This window comes from Panthera uncia, chromosome A2 (genome assembly GCF_023721935.1).
Source record: "Panthera uncia isolate 11264 chromosome A2, Puncia_PCG_1.0, whole genome shotgun sequence".
Taxonomy (NCBI): Eukaryota; Metazoa; Chordata; class Mammalia; order Carnivora; family Felidae; genus Panthera; species Panthera uncia.
This window is the reverse complement of record NC_064816.1, coordinates 75,466,141-75,489,907: the sequence shown is the minus strand read 5'-3', so window position 1 is coordinate 75,489,907 and position 23,767 is coordinate 75,466,141. Positions and strand designations below refer to the sequence as shown.

Sequence of the window (23,767 nt, the reverse complement as noted above, 5' to 3'; positions counted from 1 at the left end):
ATTATCCAGGCCCCGACGGGAACAGTGTTGCTGGACAGTAGGACATTATGCAACCATATTAGGACAAAAGGAGAGAAAATAAATCATCCTCCTTTCATTTGGACAAATCCTACAACTTCCTAAATGTTCAACCCAATTGCAAAACTACAACTTAAACCTATTATTCTTCTCTTTGATTGCAATATTCCTAATTGTTAGGGGTGTGCAACTACTAAATGTGATAAAAATATTTTTTCCATGGGAGGCACCTTGTACCTCGTTTTGAGCTTATATACAGGCCTGTGCACACTGATGAGACCCCTACACACACACGCACACCTGCACGCATATACCACACACACAGAATGGTCTTTCTGGAAAAATGGCAGCAGTGCTCTCTCTGGGATGAGGGTGGGACCCACAGCAGCACTGACATAAGAGGAAGAGTCACACGCATCACCTTCCTACTTTGCTTTCATCACAAGTGAGGACCCTTGGGACAAGATTTCATTACAAAGCTCTGCAGCTCATCATTTGGTTAATGACAGCATAACTTTTTTCTTTTTTCTTTTTTAAAAAAATGCTTATTTATTTTGAGAGAGAGAGAGACACAGCATGTGCGCATGTTCGAGCAGGGGAGGGGCAGAGAGACAGAGAGAGAGAGACAGAGACAGAGACAGAGAATCCCAAGAAGGCTCTGCACTGGGCTTGATCCCACGGACCATAAGATCATGACCTGAGTTGAAATCAAGAGTTAGATGCTTAACCATCTGAGCCACCCAGGTGTCCCAGCTTTTTTCTTTTTCTCTTTTTCTTATTATTTTTTAAATGTTCATTTATTTTTGAGAGAGTACAAGTGGGGGAGGGGCAGAGAAAGAGGGAGACAGAAGATCTGAAGTGGGCTCTGTGCTGACAGCAGAGAGCCCAACATGAGGCTCAAACTCAAGAACGGCGAGATCAGGACCTGAGCCGTGGTCAGACGCATAACTCCCTGAGCCACTCAGGTGCCCCCCAACTTTTCTCTTTGTAACCAAACTTTGTTTCACAATTGTACTAAGTATTTTCCAAATGCAAATTCTTTTCATCATTACAACAACCTTGTGAGGTAAACCACTCTACCCATTTTAAGAATAAGGAAACTGAAGCACAGTTTGGGAAGGGCAAAGTAACCTGCCCAAGGTCACACAGTTAATAAACGGTTGTGCTGGAACTTGATTCCAAGCAGACTTATTCCAGAGAGGCTATTCCCAACCATGAGGCAGTCACATCATGGCAGCATATTAAGCTACACCTTGGGCTGGACAGCTGTGAGGATAGGGATGCCTGCTGAGTGGGATCAGGGCTCCCAAGGTGAGGTTTTTTGTTTCCATTTCCCCCTTTCTGTGACTATCCCTAAATAACCTCATCAACTCACCTAAGGGGCTTCAGAAACAAAGCTATCCCTCAACATCCTAGATCTTCTGAGCAGGGGGTTAAAAAGCATCTAAAGGACCCTTGCATGGACTCAGGAAGTAGACCTCAGGGGGCCACACAGGTGGGGTGGCTCAGAAGGTGGCCCCCAAAGAGCCTCCGCCTCCAGGCCAAGCACAGGGCCTTTTATACCTGGGACATCAGCGTGGGGCCCAAAGTGAGGAGCGACGGGAATGCAGAGAGTCCTGGCAGTGGGGATTCTGTACAGCCACGTGACCAGAGCAGGATGGACTCTGGCAGGGGCCCCAGAGAGGTACTGGGAGCTTCGCGGCATTTCCAAAGGAGCTGACACTGGGGCCTCATGTGCATGTAAACCATATCTATAAAGCCAGACCCTTGGGACTCCTGGCAATGTAATCATCTTCAGGCTGACAATTCTTGTCTTCAAGAGTATGTGAAGCTGAAGATGAATCACAGGCCAGCAACTGTAGGCTGACCTCAGCGTGCACGCCCCCAGAGACGGGGCAAGACATGAAGACAGGACGCATCTGACCGAATCGGTTTTCCCATTTTTCATAAGAAACATTCAACTTAATAAGAAATAGCCATACTTTATTGACGATAATAGCTCCCCTTTCTTTGTTTCCTTCCCATGTGCCAGAAAACTCTACTATATCTCTGTTCCTCATGGTAAATCTGCGAGGCAGGAACTGTCACCTTCATTTTAGAGGAAAATGATGCTCAGAAAGGTCATGCAATTAGCCCAAGGTTACACAGAGAGTAAATGTTAGTCAAGATTCTAACCCGGGTCTGTTTGACTACAAAATTCATGATTTTTCCACTATGGCTTTCAATGTTTCACATTACCATCAACCTTCAAAGTCCCCCAGAGCCAAATGCCTAAATACACATGTGTATTTTTTCAATTTCACTTAAATACCCAGGGCACTGAGACCTTGCATATTGCCATTCACCCATCTCCCTGTATATGCCAGGATCCATAAAACCCAGGAGCTGAATCACACGTACTGAGAATGAGTAAGTTTCTAAGAGAACATATCGTCCAGTCCTGTGTCATTTAAAACGTGACAAGTCCAGGGTCTCAGGGCCAGGCAGGGCTGAACTGGGCTTTGTTCCCGGGCATACTGGCCCCAGGGTTATGTCTCTCCCTGCACCATAGCTCTGCTTCCTGGGGTCAGCCCGGTGATGATGAACTCATTTCTGGGGGCTGGCTGGGAACACAGGGCTAAAAATGCACGTCCCTGGTCCTGGAAGGATCCGAGAAGCCAGCAGATGTGCTGACACAGTCCACAGATAACTGAAATGCACGGCAGAAGGTGAGACGTGGCACAGGGCAACAGAAGTCTATGGATACTAAGAGGGATGAATCACGTCCAACTGGGGGCAATGGGGAACGAGGCCATGCAGGAAGAGGGAGGAAATGAACCCGGGCTCTGGGTGTATTTGCAAACCAGTTATTCTGCACCAGTGACTCCGGTGAGGCAGACAAGGTGGAAAGACAGAGGCAACCTGCCCAAGGTCACACAGTTAACATGAATTGCTTTGTCTGCCTCCCACCCCACGTCCTCTCCATCACAACAAACTGCAAAGGCTGTTCTATGGAAGCCCTGGCAGGTTGGGAGTCAGGAGAGGCCGGGTAGGTGGGGTTAGAGCCCCTATACAAAGTTCAACCCCAGTGGTCTGCTTTGCGTATATATTTATAGATCAGGGGTTCTTCATGAGATTCCTTTTGGAAAAAAAAAAAACTCTGCTGCTAATAAAATAGAGTTTGAAGACCCGTACTCTCATGCGCCACGTGGTGATTGAATGGGGTGGGTCTTGGAGGGGGAAGGGCAGGGAGGGCATGCAGACAGGCAGTGAGAGACGATGGCTAAGCCAGCAGACTATGTACCTCTCTCCCTCTGGAGTGATGCTGCCTGCATTCCTAATCAGGCTCTACACCTGCCTAGCTCTGAGACCTCAGGCAGGGTGCTCCTGAGCCTTGGCATCCTCACGTTCGAAACAGGGATCATACTGGTACCTCTTCGTAGGGCCGTTGAGAGGATTACATACTCAAAGATAGGGAAAGTGCACAGCACAGTACCTGGCATTTAGCACAGTGTCATTCTTATTAACTTGTTGAAGAGAGCAAGGCTAGTCATAGGAGATAAAACAGCACGAAAAGAAATATCATTAAAGCACAGAAAGAATTCTCAGGGAAACTAAGAAATCCTCACTGCCCCCAAAGAATTGCTGTGGTTCTGAGCTCTGCCTTGCATTCTCTTGGTCGTGATAAATATGGGCTGTGAATCAACAGGACACACACCTGAAAGACAAGGGAGGTTTTGAGGCCTCCATCTGCTGAGTTGTGGTTGTGTTCCCATCACTACTTGTCAGCTGGTTCAGCAAGAAGCCCAATGGAGTCTGGGCTTCGAGTGATGGGGTCAGTCACCCCAAACCCCCAGACTAATTTATTGTCACTGCTCAGAGGAAATAGCCACGAAACCGTTGGCCATCCCCCTAAGCTCGACTTGGCTCCTTAACCCAAAGGCCTAGCACAGAGGGAGGCACGTGGGTGAGCAGAGCCAAGCCCTAGAGGCTGCCTTCACTGGCTAGTTGAGGTCTTCCTTGCCTTGGGCAGAATTCTGCAGGGCATAGTGGGGTCCGGGGTCCCTTTCTGGTTCCTTCCATCAAAGACTCTGCCAGTGGATTAAGTTCCCAGGGAAGGTTTTGATGGCTTATGGGATTTTCGTCTGTCTTGTTCGCAGGCATATCCCAGTGCCCAGAACAGCAGCACATCCCTGTGAATGAAGGAATGCCCATCACATTCGGGGTGATCTAGCCTCTGCATCATCCGTCATGAGACCAACAGAAGCAATCGGCCACACAGATTCCATGGTGATTCACTGAGCCACTAGCTGTGTGGGATCTTCCTGCCGCTGCTCTGCTTTCGATTCCCCCACCTGTCACCTTAGCTGGTGGCACCACCTCTCGGTCTCTGACAGTTTCCTGTCGGAAAGGTTTGACCTTTTCTCTCTCTTCTTGGAGGAAGGGAGGGTCATTTGCTACAGAGCACTGAGCAAGAAGGTCAGCTCGTGCCGAGCACACAACTTGCTCCTTTCATGCTCACTCAGCCAGAAATGAAAATGTTAGAGTTAGAAGCACCAGTGGAAATCACTCCTCATGGAAGAGAAGAGGAAATCCAAGCCCCAAGACCTTCAGCAAGTAGCTCAAGCTCACAGAGCTGGCTGCAGGCACGTCAGGAGACTTGGCCTCTGAAAACAGAGCTCTCTGTATGGCACTTTAAGTAGGGGACTCTCTCTGCCTTGTGTAGGTAAGAAGGTCTTGCAGAGGGCCCCTAAATCCTGGATTCTCTTTGTGTATTAACAACAGAAAATATGGCCACTATATATACACACACACTGATAGATTATATGTATTTAGACATGTATATATCATATACATGTATACATATTCATAGATGATATTGGAATACATAAAAGCTATTCTAAAGGCCCAAATACATATACTGAAGAGCTCAGACAAGCAACTCCCTTTATTTTAAACCTATTTATTACAGAATAGTGATAACTGAAGGGGTGGGGGAAAGTCAGAAATTCTGAGTGTGAGAAAGGGGGAGACGTCTCATTTACAAAAGCATGCTCAATAGTATTACTGCTTTGATTTTTTTTTTTTTTTTAAGGCACAACATGTAACGTGCTTTGAGATGTAACAGTAAAAGAGGGCACTGAGACATTACGTTCATCAAAAGGGAGTCTGGCTTAAATAAAAAGATTGGGAAATAACCGTTCTGGAATTCACAGCATATCACAGCTTTGGAAATCATCTGGTCCAACATCCCATGTAAATTAAAGATAAGGAAACTTCCATCCAGAGAGGTTAAGTAACTGCCTGCCTAAGGTCAGCAGCTGCTTGTGCGTTCCTGAGGGGGTGGGCAGGCAGACTTTTCTCTGCTGTAGGCACCCGCACGGAAGGGGGTCTAGGGTTTGCTGCTGACATACTGAAGGGAATTTGTGAGACCAAGGATGTAATGATACAGAGGTTCCCACACACAAACAGAGAGCATTCTTGGAGAAAGAGAAACTAAACCTGAGGCTTTAAGTACCAGGCGTTTATTTCCCTGGGGCAGGGCCCCGACAGCCCCACATTGGGCTGCCCTTGGCTCCAGCCCCTCCTTGCGTGAACCCCGGGAGACCCGGTCTGGCCCTCTCTGCCAGTGGGACACGGTGTCAGGCTGCAGGAGCAATTCCTCAAGGCCCCGCTCCTCCCTTCCTTTGGTCACCTTCGGAGGCCACCGAAAGGCTGGGCGGATGGCTCCCGCGGGCTTCCATTTCCCTAAACGGGTTGCAGGGTTTCTCTCACTTGGTCTGACAGGCCTGAGCGTTTCCGAAGAAGGACGGCGGCTCCTAAGACAGCTCCCCTGTGAGCAGAGGCAGGGCCGCAGGAAGAGCTTACCCGGCGCCGCGGCCTAAAGCAGACACGGGGCCAACCCCGCGTGGGAGCCGCAGGGGCGCGGCCGCGAACGCGTCGCGGGGCGCGGGGGTCCACTTACCGCAGTGCGCCTGGAAAACCTGCGGCTTGACGGCCTGATTGCAGGCGCCGCACACTACGAGATAGAAGTCGTCATGTGCTGGATAATGGCCAAATAAGTGCATATCTGTGGGGGAAATGAAAACAGGGTTTTTTTGAAAAAGCAATTAAGTCTCAGAGGGTGCACAGTTTCCTCTTGCAATTTCCTCCGGGGCAGCTTTTCAAAGGAGACGCGCAGCAAGGCGATGATCTTTACGGAAGGGAACGGGGTTAGTCCTGACGCAGCTCCCGGCGCCCGCAGGAGCTGCCGCCTCGCGGACTCCCTGCTCATCGTAGCCCGGGAGTCGGACCGCGATAACCCCGCATGTTAGAGGTGCTGCGAGGCTGCGAGTCCCATCTGCGGGGGGTTACCTTGTCCTGACGAAGGGGCCAAGTGTTAGCCGGCCCCCGATGGGGCGCTAGTTATTTTAGGATGGGGGGCTCCCCCAGATCCATTCCTGCCGAAGCAGAGGTCACTTGGGTGAGGTGCCTGTTTTCCCATCACCTTTGACCCCAAGGCAAAAGGAAGCCTGAAAACAAGGGCCATCATTATCTGTTACTCATCCGACCGATATCTACCAAAGGCCTACGTGTGCCAGGCACTGTGCCACGGGCGTGGGTAGTTGATGAACACCAATGAGCCCTGCTCTCCCGGAGCTTATGTGGCAGAAGAGAGAAATGTAAAGCAGATAATCACACGAGCCATCATTTGGTTATAACTGAGGGACTAAGATGTAGGGAGGAGTCCCATGAGAGCATGGGGGCCCAACCTGGTCAGAGGCATTGCAGAGGCTTCCCTGAGGAGGTGGGGGGGGGGGGTTTTTGCTGGGGCCTCCCTGGGGGGGGGGGGGGGGGGGGGGGGGGGGGGGGGCGGGGGTAAAGTCCCAGTCAGTCAAGGCAGGAAGTTCTGTGTGTCTAAGGAGCCTCTCAGCTGAACAGGAGGACAAGGGGGAGAGCCCAGAAGCTGTAAGCCTTATGGACCGAGTAAGGGTTTTGAAGCTGATTTTAAAAACAAGGGAAGCTGAGGCGCCTGACTGGCTCAGTCAGTTAAGTGTCAGACTTCAGCTCAGGTCATAATCTCATGGTTGGTGGGTTTGAGCCCCACATCAGTCTCTGTGCTGACAGTTCAGAGCCTGGAGCCTCCTTCAGAGTCTGTGTGTGTCTCTCTCTCTCTGCCCCTCCCCTGCTCATCCTGTTTCTCTCTCTCTCAAAGAATAAACATTAAAAAAAAAAACCAAACAAATGAGGGAAGCTACTGAAGGTTTTTTTAATTATGTTTTTTAATGTTTATTTATTTTTGAGAGAGAGAGAGAGAGAGAGAGAGAGACAGAGTGTGAGTGGGGAGGGGCAGACAGAGAGAAACACACACAGAATCCAAAGCAGGTACCAGGCTCCAAGCTGTCAGCACAGAGCCCAATGTGGGGCTTGAACTCATGGACCATGAGATCATGACCTGAGCTGAAGTCAGATGCTTAACTGAGCCACCCAGGCACCTACCTACTTACTTACTTTCTTTCTTTCTTTCTTTCTTTCTTTCTTTCTTTCTTTCTTTCCCAGAGAGAGAGAGAGAGGGAGAAAAAGCTCGAGCAGGGAATGGGCAAAGAGAGAGACAGAGACTCCCAAGCAGGCTTCAGGCTTCATGCTCAGCATGAAGCCTGACATGGGGCTCGATCCCACAACCCTGGGATCATGACCTGAGTTGTGACCTGAAATCAAGAGCTGGATGCTTAACTGAATTGAGCCACCCAAGTGCCCCAGCCACTGAAGGTTTTTTTAAGCAAAAAAGTGACACGATCTGCTATTCAGTGTTAAAAAATCAGTTATGTGGCCTAAGAGACATGAACGTGTATGACCACACAAAAACTTGTACACATATGTTTGTAGTAGCATTATTCATTAACAGCCCCAAAGTGGAAATGACCCAGATATCCATCAACTGGTGAATAAACAAAATTTATTATAACCAGGTAATGGAATACTATTCAGCCACGAAAAGGAACAGAATACTGACACCTGTACAACATAGATGAACCCTGAAGACGTTATATTGAGTGAAAGAAGCCAGACACAAATGGCCACATATTGTATGGTTCCATTTGTCCAGATCAGGGAAATTTATCGGAGACAACAATTAGATTTGTGCCTGCCTTGGGCTGGGGTGCCTGGAGGAGGCTGGGGGGTGCTGCTAAGGGGTGCAGGGCTTCCTTTCGGGGTGACAAAAATGTTCTAAGATTGACAGTGGTGATGGTTGTATAATCTTGTGAATGCACTACAAAGCACTGCCTTGTAGACTTTAAATGGGTAAATTGTGCAGTATGTGAATAAAAGTCCAAAAAGAAAAAAATGAAAGAAAGTTAGTTAGGTTCTGCGGAAACATGGTCACATCTCCTCGTGTACCACAGGGTGCAAAGAGAACCCTGGGGGCACCTGGGCTTGCCTCTTCTTAGCCCACCAGATCTAGAATAGTTCTAGAATCACAGAGCAGGAGGCTCAGAACCACTGACACGGTTGATGGAGGAATGAAGAGACTGTGTACACACGAGTATGCTTTCTGTCACAAACCTCCTGAACTTCCTCTCCCCACATGCCCAAAACCCCTCATTTTCTAGATTCCACCTAGGTCTTTAACACAGAATGGGCAAAAGCACAATGGTGCCCCCAGCTGCAGAGCTGGGTCACTGGGAAGAGTCGGGTTCCTCCTGATGTGGGGACGGCTCATTTATAACCCAGCAAATGCCTCCACAGAGGCACCCTCAGCTCTGTGTTCTTAGAACAGCCCTGCAGCTCAGAGAGCAGTGGAATCCACACATTTGTCACTCAGCAAGGAGCGGAGTCCCGCACTGCCTTGGAGGAGGCGTGTGGCTGCAAGGGGGACACCAGCTCTTGCCGCAGGTGCCCGAGGGCCCACTTGCCTCCACCGCAGGGACAGGGTGGGGCTGGGGATGCAGGCCTCTGAACTTCTCACTTGTCGGTGGCCCTGGGTGCGGCCCGCTATTTCCTCTCTCCAGAACTTGCCTCTGTTTCCACTTCTGACTAAGACTTGTTACCAGAGGGGAACGTTATTAGTCAGTGCCTGGTGGGCGGGAGGCCTGTGGAAAGAGACGCAGAGAGAGAACCCAGCTGTGACAGGAGACCCGAAGTGTGAGGAGGCCCGTGCTGGGCCCGCCCAATGTGTCCAGGGCCCCTGGTTCAGGCACCACAGGGTGGAGAGGACAGCTGTTGGTCTTTCACTGTTGATACCACTCTCTAGTATAGGTTATTTATTTTTATAATATAGGTCCTTTTTTTAAAAAAAATAACAGAAGTGATCCATCAATCTATGTCTTTGAAGATACATTTGAAAAATGCAAAAAAACTAGAAGACATTGAAAAAATCACTAGCAACTTTTATAAACACTGTGCATCTCATTTAGATTTAGTTACATTTTATGTCCAGGTACACGTGAAACCAGGAGCTGGAGAGGGCTGAGACTTACTTATTTATTCAACAAGCATTTACCGAGGTGCCTTATATCCTGTGTGCAAGAGATCAGGCTATAAAGGAGCAGCAGAAACTTACTAATTAAAGAAACCAGGGGCGCCTGGGTAGCTCAGTCAGTTAAGCATCCAACTCTTGATTTCTGCTCAGGTCATGATCTCAGGGTTCATGAATTTGAGCCCTCCATCAGACTCTGCCCTGACAGCTCAGAGCCTGCTTGGGATTCTCTCTCTCCACCCCTCTCTCTGCTCCTCCCCCGATCATGCTCTTTCTCTCAAAATAAGTAAGTAAACTAAAAAAAAAAAAAAGAAAAAAAAATTCATTCTTTAAAAAAAAAAAAACAATGATTAACAAAAATTTCTTGAGTGCCTACTCTGTGCGGGAAGCTATACTGAGTCCGGCAGGCCCAGATCGCAGGCGTGGGGAGTTGTGCCTCTGCACCTGCTGATCCGGCTGAGGCCTGTCAGGACTCCTACTTCTTCCGTAATCCTTCAGAGATCTGCAGAACTCCCACCTCCCTGCCCCACCCAGGTCCCTCTCAGATCACAAGTTAGGCTAGCCAGAGACTGGCTGGCCGTGTGTGTGTGTGTGTGTGTGTGCATGCACGCACTCCCCTCCAGACCCTCCGCTCCACTGAGACCCTTCTTGGTTTCCTCTAGGGCGGTTTCAACCTTGCATGTGTCTGCTGAGAGCGTGTCTCCTGTGGAAAGTGAGGGTGTCTCCCCTGCTAGGCTGCCTGATTATTCCTCAGTCGGCTGACCTTAGAATCTCCTCTACAGGCCCAGGTTCTGAGAGCCTGGTGGGTGGGGAGCAAGATAAGGGCACTCGGCCTCTCGGAAGACCATCCCCTCACGTGGCCAGGTGATGGTGGGCCATGCGCTGTTTGCTTGGAGATGGAGGAGGAAGGACAGGCGGAACTGAAAACTCTCATGCCTGGCACATGTTAGGTATTCTATTCATCAATCCCCATCTCTCTCAATTTACTGCCCAAAGAACACATTCTGTGCACAGTTTAAAATAACGGCAGTGTGTGCTGAGGTGGGCTTACAGCATGTCTCTCCCCAACTCGTTCCGTGGTGTCAGGGCGGTAGCTTGAAATCAGCCATCGTGGGAGTATTTACACCCTGGAAAGGGGCAAAGACTACAAATCGGGTCTGGACTTCTCTTCTGGAGAGAAGCACCAGAATAAAGATGAGAAAAGAGGGAAAAGTGAAACCACCTGCAACAAGACCACCCACCACTGTTGATGTGTTAATATGGGTCCTTCTAGACCTTCTGATGTGGTAACGTTATCTTAGTTAATCCTCATAATTAATCTAGAAAGTTGCCATCATCTCCATTTTCCAGGCAAGGAAACAAAGATAATTTGGTTGAGATCCCAGGGCGTGATTTGTAAGTGCAGATGAGATGCTGGGACTCTGACTCTAAAGGGCAAGGCTCCCTCCTCAGCAAAAGGCTGCTTTTTTCATTAATAGAGCAAAGTCCCATTTCACAGATGCAGAAACCAGTTTGGAAGGGTTGCCTGGATGACTAATAGGCTGTCCCAAGGCTTGGAGGAGGTCACTGGCATGAGTGCAGGCCTGGGCTCAGAAGGAGGGATTAGAGTACAGTGCTCCTTGCTGGGCAACCTCCGGGAAAGTGCCCAACCTTTCTCAGTGACAGTTTCCTCATCCATAAAATGAGGCTTACAGTTCATGGGGTTGCTGTGATGGCTCGTAAAAGCCTGTGTTTTCTTCCACCAGGGATTCGGGAGAGAGTGTGGAGAACCAAGGTCATCTCTCCCATCTTTCAGAACTAACTAGCTCTCTCTCCAGTGGGACAGTCTTTGCTCCAGGCAACACATCTTTTGCCTCTCCCTCATGGCCACTCACAGCAGACCTCCTGGGGAGCCTGGAGGTCCCTCTGATCCGCAGAACTTGAATGTGTGTGTGGACCGAGGAAGGCTGGAAGCTTTCGGGAAGGCTCTCTCTCTGGCTGTGGCTGGATTCCAGGAAAACATGGAATGATGAGACTTTGTCCAGTTTCAAACACAGTTCAACCATCTCACAAACACAGAAAGGCAAACTTCTCCATTTCCCCCCCATTTTGCTCCGGCAAATAGACCAACTGTAGGTCAGATAGGGAGCTACCACCACCACGACACTCACAGAGATGACCTTAAGTCATACTCCTGGACTGAAAACATGCGAGGAGGGAGCACGCTTCATTAACTCCATTTTGCAGATGGGAGAAACAGAGGTACACTTACTTCTAGGTATTTTTTTGGTTTTTGACCTCAGCCCACTATATACCTTATCTATCTATCTATCTGTCTATCTGTCTATCTATCTATCGTCTATCATCTGTCTATCCATCCACTTACCTACCTATCCATCCATCCATCCATCCATCCATCCATCGAACCATCCATCCATCTATCCATATAACCAACCATCTATCTATCCATCCATCTTCTCTCATTGGGACATGTACATTACACTCTGATATGTTCTGTTCTCATTTCTTTTGGTTTTACTCTATTCTAGTTCATTTAAAAATTAAAAAAAAATTTTTTTTTGAAAGAGAGTGTGAGCGGGGGAGGAGCAGAGAGAGGGAGGGAGACAGAATCCAAAACAGGCTCTAGGCTCTGAGGATGTGGAGGCTCAAACTCACAAACTGTGACATCATGACCTGAGTCAAAGTCGGACACTTAACCGACAGAGCCACCCAGGTGCCCCGTATTCTAGTTCATTTAGAAAATGCTCACTGAGTTTTCAAAATTTCAGGACTCTTTCATAGGTCACAACTCAAAGTCTGAAAAACATTTCTCAAGGCAGTCCAGTGAGTCAGGGTCTGAGCCGGTTCTCGGTGGTCACCTGGGAATCTGAAGCCTGAACTGAATCATTAGCGCCAGTTTGATGCCGGAGCCCCCCGAACAGCTCACAGGAGTTGACTGCGTCCTCCTAGTTCAGCACTCAGTGAGGCATATTGGTAGGTTAAATCACCACGGTGGGAATATTCACACCGTGTGAGTCAGTGTCTACTATAACCTCTCGGAGGACTGTTGTTTGAACATCTGCCAGCATACCACTGACCTGCACCCATTGTGGCATCATCCTTCCCTGCATCAATTTCCCTAATTACAAAAATGGAGAAAATGATATTCATCATCTACCACAGTGGGATACAGAAAGTCTTTTGTCAACTTGGGAGGAAAGCATCATATTAATATAAAATTACAGTTGGGGTACCGATTATTAACCCAAGAACTTATGCACAACAGAGCCAGGTAAACGTGTTGATTGCTTTCTGTATCATTAGATCAGCACATCGAGCTAGAACTTGCCCACGGTCTGGTGCAGAGAAGGGGGTGGGGGTTGGTGGTGTGGGGGTAGCGGGGAGTAGAGAATTAAGTTCCTGGAGTTCTTCCCAATGTCTGTCAACTTATTAAAGGTTGTTCACAGAGGTTACTCACAGATCAGGCTCATGGTATTAACCTTATGCTGTTTATAAATTTATCACACACAGGCTAGTCTCGGTGCCCCTATTTGAAAGCAGGCACTTCTTGTCTTACCTCTGCTAAAATTCTCATTTGTGGCAGAGTCGACTGTCAATTGCATTCATGTTATCAACGGAGGCTGGCATACTCAGCATGCTTTTGGACAGTCCCTGAGGTTCCCACAGCCTCACCTTCCCTAAATGCACCCCACCCCCAGACAGCGGAGGAGGGAGGAAGGGGACAGAGCTCAGCTGTGATGGAAGGAGAGACAAAGTTCAGGACAGCAGAAGGTTTCTATGAAAGTGAAACAGTAACTCCGATGTCTTGGTGTGGCTGGTTAACTGTCTCTTAAGTCAATACTGAAATGAAATTGGCCGGATGGGAGTAGCATTTTATTCAAGACATACAGTTTTTTTCAAAAAACTTTTTTTTTTAATTTATTTTTGAGAGCAAGAAAGTGAAAGTGGGGGAGGGGCAGGGAGAGACGGGACAGAGGATCCGAAGCGGGCTATGAGCTGACAGCGGAGAGCCCGACATGGGGTTCAAACTCCCAAACTGTGAGGTCATGACCTGAGCCAAAGTCAAAGTCAGACGCTCAAATGACTGAGCCACGCAGGCGCCTCATCAAGACACACAGCTTTTTGAGGGGAACAGTTTTGACACGCAAAGCCACGTGTCTATATGAACTTTTGCTGCATCCGGTCTTCGCATTCGGAAAATGGCTGCAGTTAAGGAAAAGGCAGGGTGACATCTCCAATCCCCTGTTTGTACGGGATATGTTTCTAAGATGGGAAGACGGCTGGTTTGGTAGATTTGGATCAAACTAGAGGCTGTGAGCCTTTGAATTTGCCCCTGGACACCTTCCAGAGCCTGAAACTCTGACATTATGAAGCAACAACTGGTGAGAGCTCAGAAGATGAAAAAGTTAAGAAGGCGTGAGTAAGGGCTGATGCCTTCCCTCTGCAAGTGGGATGTAGAGCGGAGCGGAGCGCAGGCTGAACAGGGAAGCTGCAAGAATGAGGCTGGCTTTGAAGGCAGGGGAACAGCTTATCAGCAATCCGTGATACCTATGCTGTCGATAGAAAATCCCACAGCAGGGGAATGGGAAGAGAGCAAAACAGACAACTTTGAATTTCAGTTTCCTGAAAAAAAAAAAAAAAAAAAGCCCCAGAAAATGTCCTTCAGTTTCCCCAGAAGTCTTGTCCAGTGTTGGGAAATCACCCCACTGTCTATCGGAATTACAAAAATGTCAAGGGAGCAATCCCTATGATACTCTTAGTATAACAACAGTTTCATGTAATTTAAAAATTATGCTTCCCTTTTAACTCACTCCAAAAAACGACTGGTAGTGAAAAACAGTGAGATTGTATTTATGTAAAACACCAAGCCCTTTCCAGGAAGGTGAATGTGAGCCCTGCCTGAAAGGGGAGCCTCTGCCTGTGGGAGATAACAGGACACATAGACCTTGGTAGGAGCTGATGGTGTGACAAGCCTGTGACGGGCGATGGCTGGAGAGCCAGGTGCCACTGGACTTCCTTGGAAAACTGTCAAAAAGATGAGCAGGCGGCTGGCGGTGGCTGTGATCTGTGGGTTTCCACTTACATAAACTCAAACTGGGGAAATGACGGGGGAGAACAGTCACTGTGGTTCAAAGACACACATGACTGCCTCCAAGCAGATTCAGATCAGGACACAGAAAGGCACCTACAAGAACGACGCGTGCCACTTTGGGAGGGGCACTTCTCACACCGGGAGAGGCTGGTCCTGAGAGCTTTCCTCTCCCCCATTAATCTTAATATGCTCATTACACAGTTTTTATTAATTCGTCTTTTCTCTCTGCCGGTGGAGTTTTGAGCTGCATTTTAATCACTCGTGTCAAATGGAAAGCTTGAGGGGATATAAAAAACGTTTCTCCTTTGCTCTGACAGCATGATTCTATTTGTTCCCCAACTCCAAAATCTCCTTAAATTCAGAGATCAAAACAGCGTGGGGTCTTCAAAGCAATGACCTCAGACCCAATACCTCCCACTTTCCCGGGCAGAATGTTGTTGAATTCCCCTCTAGGAAAATGCAAAAAAAAAAAAAAAAAAAAAAAGCGGTCACTCTCCATCTTTCAGATCTCTGCAAACCCAGGGCCTGACTGTGAGGGCTTCAAAAACAATGAAATCTGGAAATGGCAATGTTAACAGGAGGACCAGAAAGCAAGCAGCAGTGGTGAGCTCCGAGGCGTCAATGAGGGCAGGCGGGCGAGCGTGTGCGGGCGGCAGGCACAGAGCCTTTCTTCTCGGACAGACCGGGACTAAGGGGGCCCCCGGCCTCTTCTTGCTGCAGCTGGGCCAGAAGGAGTCCCCCTGCAAGGCTGCAGCTGGGAGCCAGGCCTGGTAGCAGGAGGATGCTCCCGTGTTAGGCTGCATGAACCGACCCCACCCCAACCAGCCCACAAGCCCAGCCAACCAACACAGCCACGGCCACGGCCACATGAGATGGTCTAATCCCTGCCTCCTCAGAAGGGCCTTTACACACAAGCATTCACGCTGTGTGGAGGCCGGGGCGGGGGGTGGGGGGGTTGCTCCCTGGGCAGACTCTCCTATGGCTTGTCCTCAGACCCAGAACTCCCATCCTGCAGCACAAGGAAGGAAGGGTGATGGGATGGCAGCTGGACCCAGGAGGTGATTGTACTCTAGGGTTTAGAACAAAACCTGTGAGACGTGGGCCTGGTAAAACGCGTCGCTCCAGAGCTGGGCCCCAGAGTCAGGCGGCCTCAAGTTCAAATCCTGACTCTGCCATTTGGCATAACAACCCCCTCTAAACTGTTTCCCCATCTGGAGCTAAAGGACTCATTTGTGAAGGGCACACCGTAAGGATATAAAAGAAACAATATTATTATCTATGGCCTTCTTCCTGTCTCTCCACTTCCCCAGTCCCCTCCTCCGGGAAGCCTTCTCTGCCTCACCCAGAGGCAAGGCAGAGTCCACCAACCTCCCTCCTGGTGTGTGCCCTCCACGATGTGACCACAGCTCCCAGGCTGTACCAGGGCACTTGGTTTACACCTCTCTCTCCAGACTGAGATCTCCTTGAAGACAGGACTTGTGACTCAGTGCCCTTTATATGTCCACAGCCTATCAGTCTGGCACATTAGGTAGCTGCCTAATAAATGTCAATTAGTTAATGAGGCTGAAGGTTCCAAGAAGTTGATTTACTTTTTGTGCTCCTTAATTTTCTCTTCCCTCAAAGGGGGAAGTTGTACATGGTAACAAACTGCCCCAATACCCATGCTGCTATCTACAATTATGAGGTCAATAACTATGTCTATTTATTTGTTCTTAGAGCTCCTTGGGAGATAAGTGCGGGCTGTCTGACTTTAGGGAGGAGGCAAAGCCCACATGGGCCATCGGGCCATCGTAGTGAAGAAGTGGTTACTTCCTGTCCCCTCCCCCCTCCCCCCCCCAACCCCTGTGCCCGACTCAGGAAGGCTGGGCCCTTCCTCATCTGGCAAACATGGCTATTCCCCATCCCACTCCCAGTGATGGCCCCCTCAGAACCAGTATTTGGGGTGCGCTTAGGGGTGTTTTCTGGATGCTCCCCCTGGTCTCATTTTCCATTTCCTCATGCTGGGGCAGTCAGGTGTCTTGTACATCAAGACAGTGATCCAGGGCCCGGAAGATCAAGACTTCCCTCAGTCCTTCTGGCGTCAGCTCTGTCCTGTCTGATGCTGGACCAACACAGCAGCCAGGCTCAGCCCAGGGCACACTGAGCAACCTGAGCCCAACCAGGCAGAGGATCTACCAGTCAGCAGTGACCCTGGTAGCTAAGAAAAGCATTTTGCAAAGGGCTCCCCTTTGCTTATGTGTGGCTTAAGCTGCGATGCCAACAATATGCCCCTAAAAATGTTCCCAGGGATATAAACCCAGTCCTGACTCCCTTTCCAGCAGCTGCAGGGACACCCGGGCTCCTTCCCATCCAGTCACACACAGCCTTGTCCACCATTCCATCCAGGTCAGCCGGTGGCTTCTGGCCCCTCTGGACAGGTGAAGAACATATAACCCCACTTTGGCTGGTTGTGGAGTCCTGATAAGGGTCCTAGCTAAAGCTTTGCTTACAGCAAGCTTGGGTTCAGGGATCAGCTACATGGACAGGACAGCCTCCAACCCCCCTCACCACGTCAGCCTAAGTGCCCTGGGCCCAGGGAGAGAAAAGTTCTGTGGAGAGGACAAGGGTGGGTGTAGCATGTTCAACCAAAGGCCTATTATGTAAAAATTGTATAGTTCACTATGACTCAACTAGAGAGAGAAGCATCAACCTATTGGGGGAAATTCTAGTCCCTTCCTCTGGCTTTAGGTGAGTAGAGGGGCCTATGAATACTGTGGAATATGGCTGAAAATTGTCACCAGCCTCCCTTCCCTCTCAGGTGCTCCCACCTGTGTCATTTAAACATTTAAATGTTCACCTAAATCTTTATGCCCACGTTCCCTTCAAAGTGAGGACTACAGTAGAGATAATAGTTGTTTTCACAAAATCAGTAGGTCTCCCTGGGCATTTTTTCTCATTCTTCGTCAGTAGATCTTGCTTTGCTTCTTTGTTTGGAATAGGCTTTTCCTACCTTGAGCCTCCCTCAGGACAGGAAATTTAAGAGCTGTTCTGTGTGAGGCCTGTTTCCAATTCATTCTGGGGTGACTCCTTCCACCTCCATCCTGGGGCATCTCTTGAGTCCACGTTGGGTCTCCTGGCACAGTCTGTGACACCTCCGTCCACCTCCCACCCAAGAGAGATCTTTGAGAGGTGGAGGCAGGCGCCATATTTCAAGGAAGAGGACAGTGGGTTTGAGGACAAGGAGGTGATGATCCCTTTCCTCACAAGACAGGTTACGGGCAAAAATAATTTCCAGACTGAACAGAGCACTGCAATCAAGAACTACCTAAATAGGTCAAGGGGAAATCAATGGAAACATCTCCTTTGGTGCCTTTTCATATAGTACAGTCTACCTTCTTGTTGTGGCACTCTGACTGAGTCTGGAGGATGAACTAACTGGTCTCTTAAATCCTTTCTGGCTCTTCAGTTATACGATGACTGGTCCAGTAAGGAGTATGTCAGGAGAAGAACAGTGGAGGAAGAGGGGAGGACGACACATTCATGTTACAAAGGAAATCCCTAGAAAAGGTAAATAAGGCACAAAATCTAAGTGGCTTATTCTTAAGAGGAGTTAGTGAGGGCCATCTGTCTGTCTGTCTTTATCTCATTTACCCTTTCTCATCAACCATCTGTCTATGTCTATCAATCATCTATCTTGATATATCGATCATATCTACTCTACCTACCTACCTACCTACCTATTTATCTATCTTCTATGTCTATCATTTTTTTTTCTTTCTTGCTTGCTTTCTGTCATCTATCATCTCATTCTCTCTCTTTCTATCTTAGGAAGCATTATTTGAGCGATGTGGTTTTGAGGTGGAATTAATTCAGTCCCAGCCTGTTTCACTGCTACACCAAATGCTACAGTTTTGGGTGACAAGAGTGAGCTGGCTTTAATAAAAACAAATAAAAATTAAAAAAAGAAGAAAACAAGATAACAAGAAACTTAGGCAACACCAAAAGAGTAGCAGTTGGCTTTCAAGAGTGGCATTAGAAACTACATGAGAGCACGGACCAAGCCTCAGGAACAGTTTCATCTTCCCCACCCCAGCACGTTCTGTTCACACAGTAGGAGCCAGAATCAAAGTTCTCTTCATAGGCAACTGAATCAGCCTTCTCCCTGAACCTTGAATAGATGTTAAGCTTAAAAAAGGCTGCTTTGAGGCACACTGGAGGACTTGATACCCACCATTTTGCTTCTCGAAAGTTGCATGCCAAGAGGCTTTCGTTCCACCTTGATGAAAATGAGACTGAGAGCCCCAGTCAAAAGAATGGGATGGGGTTGGGGCACCCAGCTGTCTGTGGGGGCCAAACCATGCCATATTGAAGGTTTTCATAGCCCTGCTAAGATCAGGGCAATTAAGTAAGAGGAATGTCTCACTAGGCCTTCCATCACTGTGTAGAGATTTTAATTTAGAAATGGACTGGAGAGGCCAGGCAGCATTTACCACAGAGATGCTCTACTGCTTCAGCACAGAAATTTGGGAGGTTTCTTGAATGACAAGAAAGCAGGTTGCTGGAACCTGCTGAAAGCAGAGCTCCTGAAGAAGTCAGTCCTCCAGTGGTGCCTCGTGAATGCCGGAAATGTGACATTTTAAAGACACTAGACGGTGCCTTCATGAGTGTATCATGGCAGGCTTCAGCTATCAAATTATTGTTACCGATGCTATCCAGAACATGCCACAGAGACCACAGGGCCAAGAAAACGCCCACCCCAGAAAATGCGCCCATCATTTCAGACACGCTGACCCACTGCTCCGTGATGAGGAGTTACATCGGTATGTTTGCAGATGCTCAGAATCCATGAGACAAATGGCCGGGAATGATGGGGGGGCCCTAGGGCCTGGTGGTCTTGATGAGTCTTCTGGCAGTGGTAAGCTCATTCCTATTCAGAGGGTCTCTTAGACCCCCAGATCCCATGGCACTTGTCAGTGGCTCTGAGCGCAAAGCAGAGCTGGTTCTGGCTGTAACTGGCAAAGAGACAGTGGCATTTTTTTCCCCAGAGGGCCATTTGTGAAGGCTATGAAGCCCCACAAGTGCCCTTCAAGACTCCAATGATCACCCAAACGATGCTGCCAAGCTCAGAGGAAAATGTGCCATTTGGCTCTGTCATGAGAAACATGCACTTGGCATAAACAGAGGACAGTGGCAAGAACTGCTTAATGTCCCTGGGAATCAGTGTTCGAAGCACTCAAGCCATGGGGATGGCCAGCCCGCAGGAAGCTGTGGACAGATACCCCAAGGCCCCCTGGGAACAGGGTGCTTACCGGGGCGGGTGGGGGGGTGGCACGCAGAGCCACCCCATCTCCACCTGCTGCTGCATCCAAGTACAGAAAGGCACTTCTGCTCTAGGAGAACAGAAAAGGAGCATCTCCTCACACACAGGCTCCCCAAACCAGCCACACACTGATGGGCAGGTGCTTAAAGCCAGCAACCTTCTGAGCAGAGACTCAGAAAGAAAAAATCCAGCATAGAGAGGATTACAGAAAGCTGTTTTAAGGTACTAATGGAAAATGAGATCGATCAGCTGGAGGAGAAAAATCACGATGTCTTCGATCACAAATCAAGCATGAAGTGAGTTATGCATCCAAGGAGAAAGGGGAGACTCTTAGTGGGGCTCATGAGACTCTGGGATCCAGCGCTGCCTCTGGGTCCTGTGGTCGGCTTCTGCCATGTACCCCTCCCCTGGAGCCCTTCCTCTGCCCCTCCTCCACACTCACTGCGGTCCTGTACATCCTTCCAGGTCAGCGTTAGCGCGACCTCCTTCAGGGAGCCCTCCAGACACAACTAGCTCTTCCTTTGTATTTATCGCACTTATTGCCACACTTAGTCCTATGCACCTGGTGTTTACAGAGTGCTGGACAGGCCTATCTTCCCCGTTTGTACACTGATGTTTTACACATAGACTCAGACAAGTAACAGTAAAAAATCAAGGGTGCCGGACACACGCTCAAATGCTTAACAGAGCACCAATGCGACAAAGCTGCCTTACTTTAGACTAAGGAAGCACCCAGGGGACTTAGCCTGGACAGCTGTCGGGTAGTACAGGATGAGCGACAAATTCCTACTTGGCCTCTAGCTGGCTGTGCAACACGGGGCAAGCCGAGGAACCTCTTCTGGAAAATAGTAGTCATGGCTTCACTGTAAGGTTGTTGGGAGAATTAAAGGAGAGAACTTATGCCATTGCCAGTGCCTTACAGGCACTCAATTAAATGCCCATGAAATTACATGGAACTAGCTAAACCAAAAGCCACCACCTCAGAGGAACACTAGTTCACAGAGGCAGCTCAGTGTCATGCTTAAAATGTGGGCTCTGGAGTCAGACTGGATTTGAATCCTTAGGAAATTTCTCTGGGCCTTGGTTTCCTCATCCACAAAATGGGAACGATAACAATAGGGCAGTTGTCAGGATGAGATGGGAGTAACAGCCTTTGATGTCTGGTGCTTGCAAAGCTCTCAATAAGTGTTAGCTATTATGATGATTTGGAATCTGATTTTGCATGGTGGGACTTTAAGAAAATAATCCTGGGACACCTGGATGGCTCAGTCGGTTGAGAGTCCGACTTCAGCTCAGGTCATGATCTCATGGTTCATGGGTTCGAACCCAATGTCAGGCTCTGTGCTGACAGCTCAGAGCCTGGAGACTGCTTCAGATTCTGTGTCTCCCTCTCTCTCTGTCCCTCCCCTGCTCTCTCTCTCTCTCTCTCTCAAAAATAAATAAACAAACAAACAAAAGAAAACAATCCTGTTTCACTGTGGGAAAACAGTGAATGTGGAGAATGAAATCATTATGCTAAAAGCCACCAGACCTTGAACTTGTAGTCACTGAAGCCACTGGGTGAGTTACCAGTAGATGAGGGTTTCTCAAAGTGTGAATACTACCTGCGATTCGGTGGCCAATGTCAGTGTCTGGACTCTTTCCCAGGTCTGTGGAATGAGATTCTCTGGGGATGGAGTCCAGGAGGATAGACTTTTAACCAGCTCCTCATGGGATGTGATAACCCCTAAACTTGTCCAATCACTATCGTATCATGGAAACTACTAACATGGAGACACATAGCGTGACACACGAGTGTCAGTTTGGCGATATGGAACCTCTCATTGGTTCAGAGACTGTGCTAGCCAAGGGGAAGGCGTGTTCTGTACATGTGAGGGTGTCACTGTGGGTACCCTTGGCATGTGGTTTTGTAGGCCCCTCTTACTTATCTCTCCTTGTAAATGCTTTGGATCTATGGGTTAGAGAGTCGGTGGTATGCTGGAGCCTCTCTTCCCAGCTCTACATTTAGCGGCTTCACATTGGCTCTTTGAAATTCACCACAGTGGGAGTACCTACGCCTCGAAAATCAGCAAACAATACGCTCAGGGCTCTTAAATTTGTTCGGAGGGCCGGTATGCTAGCACTCCACTGGTTCTCTTCCATAAGAAAGTTCTCTTCTAGAACCCAAACTCTATGGAACGTGGTCCTGGGCACCATACTTAGGTCCCTGGATGGTTTGGGGCCATTTAAAACCTGGTTTCTGAAAACCTACCTGCTAGATGGTGCTAATGATAATAATGCTGTTCTGGTGTTTAAGTCTCCATGGGGTGGCTCAGGACAAAAACTCCCTTGCGCTCTGTGGTCACAGCGTAAACTCCAGCACGAGGCTGGCCATGTGGCAAACTGCAGTGTTGATACCCAAGTGGAATATAGAGTAGGATATGGATGCTTCAGGGCCAATCCCTCATTGCCACTAGAAAAACAACCCCAATCCCCTGAGGGCTGTCTCCTGGCTTTCACACCTGCAGGAAACCAATCTGTAATGCCCAGACAGGGCAGAGGCTCTACGATAAATCTCTCTCTCGTCCCAGGGAGTGGAAAGTTCAGGTGTAGGGGTGGCCCAGCTAAGCTTCAGCCCAATCTCCAGCCTGCTGTTCAGACACCCCCAGCTGCTTTTTAAAAGGTCACCCATTAAGAGCGGCAAGCCATGCAGTCGGCACTTTTTGGGCAGATAGGTGGTGGGAGACACATACTTTTCCCCTGAATTCCTCCATTCAGCAGTAAGGTGAGTCAGGGGGAATTCAATCCAATTTCTCAGTAAATCCTCCTATGCTCTGGAAGGACACGGTTTGAAAAATCTATTTTTGTGCTTTTATTTACTTAAGGTCTGCATGCCTGGGGAAGCTTTCTCACAGTGCCATCAGACGTCCTCTCACTTACCAGGGGAAAAAAAAAGATCCCACCTTCCGGGAATACCATCAGCAACGGTCAGGCCACGTATCCTCTCTTCCCGTCCCAGTAGGCCTCCCTCGCGCAAATGCCATCCAAGGCCCGAGGGGGGAGGGCGTGTTCAGGAAGACACTTTCGCAAGGGGACTGCAGCTCTGGACCCTCAATTCTCTGTGGCAGGAGGCTCCCTCTAGCACCCTGCACAGCTTTCCCCTTCCAGGGCTGTCCAGAGCTCCAGGATTTTTGTTTTCCTGGTTTAAATGCTGTTTTTTTTTTTTTTTTAAGTTTATGTATTTGAGAGAGAGAGAGAGAGAGAAAGGGAGCACAGGGAGGGCTAGGGAGAGGGAGACAGAGAAAGAGACAGAGAGAGAGAGAGAGAGAGAGAGAGAGAGAGAGAGAGAGAATCCCAAGCAGACTCTATGCTGTCAGCAAAGAATCTGACATGGGAACTCACGAACTGTGAAATCATGATCCAAAACCAAGAGTCAGATGCTTAACTGACTGAGCCACCCAGGTGCCCCTCAATGCTGTTTTTGATTCAGATGCAAATCCTGTCTCTATGGAGTTTCCACCTGTTATGCTAGAGGTTTCTCAGTGTGAACTGCTGGGGAGTGGGGCTGGGTATCTTTGGACAGTCTCCTCTTTCAAGAAGGGCCCAATGCTCAGATCAGAAGACAAATGTACTCAATGCACTTGGGGGTCTGGGGTCATCTGTACTGGTGAACTTCTACTTCCCCCTCCGTGTCAAATCCACCCAGCTGGGACACTGTCCAGACCCTTAAGGGCTCCAATGCCAGCAACGGTGGGTTTTGAGGTGCTGTGCACATGGCCACTGGTGGCTGTGGAGGGCTGAGAGTGCAAGCACAGGTTCTGTAAGGACTGGTCAAAGAGCTCCTCTCCTCTGCCCTTCCCCGGGACTATGGATGAATGGGGGCCCCCGAGTCCGTGCCCTACAGCTGGCCCTCACCCAGTCACCCAGGTCCTATCCATCTGGC

General features: G+C 48.9%; 1 protein-coding gene across 4 annotated transcripts in view; it reads right to left on the bottom strand.

Annotated features, from left to right (window-relative positions):
• The window catches only part of ATXN7L1 (ataxin 7 like 1), a 246,070-nt gene that overhangs the window by 155,428 nt on the left and 66,875 nt on the right, over positions 1-23,767 (bottom strand). For all 4 annotated transcript variants that reach the window (XM_049642790.1, XM_049642791.1, XM_049642797.1 and 1 more), the window contains exon 2: positions 5,963-6,067. In XM_049642790.1, the coding sequence (XP_049498747.1) occupies positions 5,963-6,067 (105 nt within the window). The remainder of the gene's footprint in view (positions 1-5,962; positions 6,068-23,767) is intronic.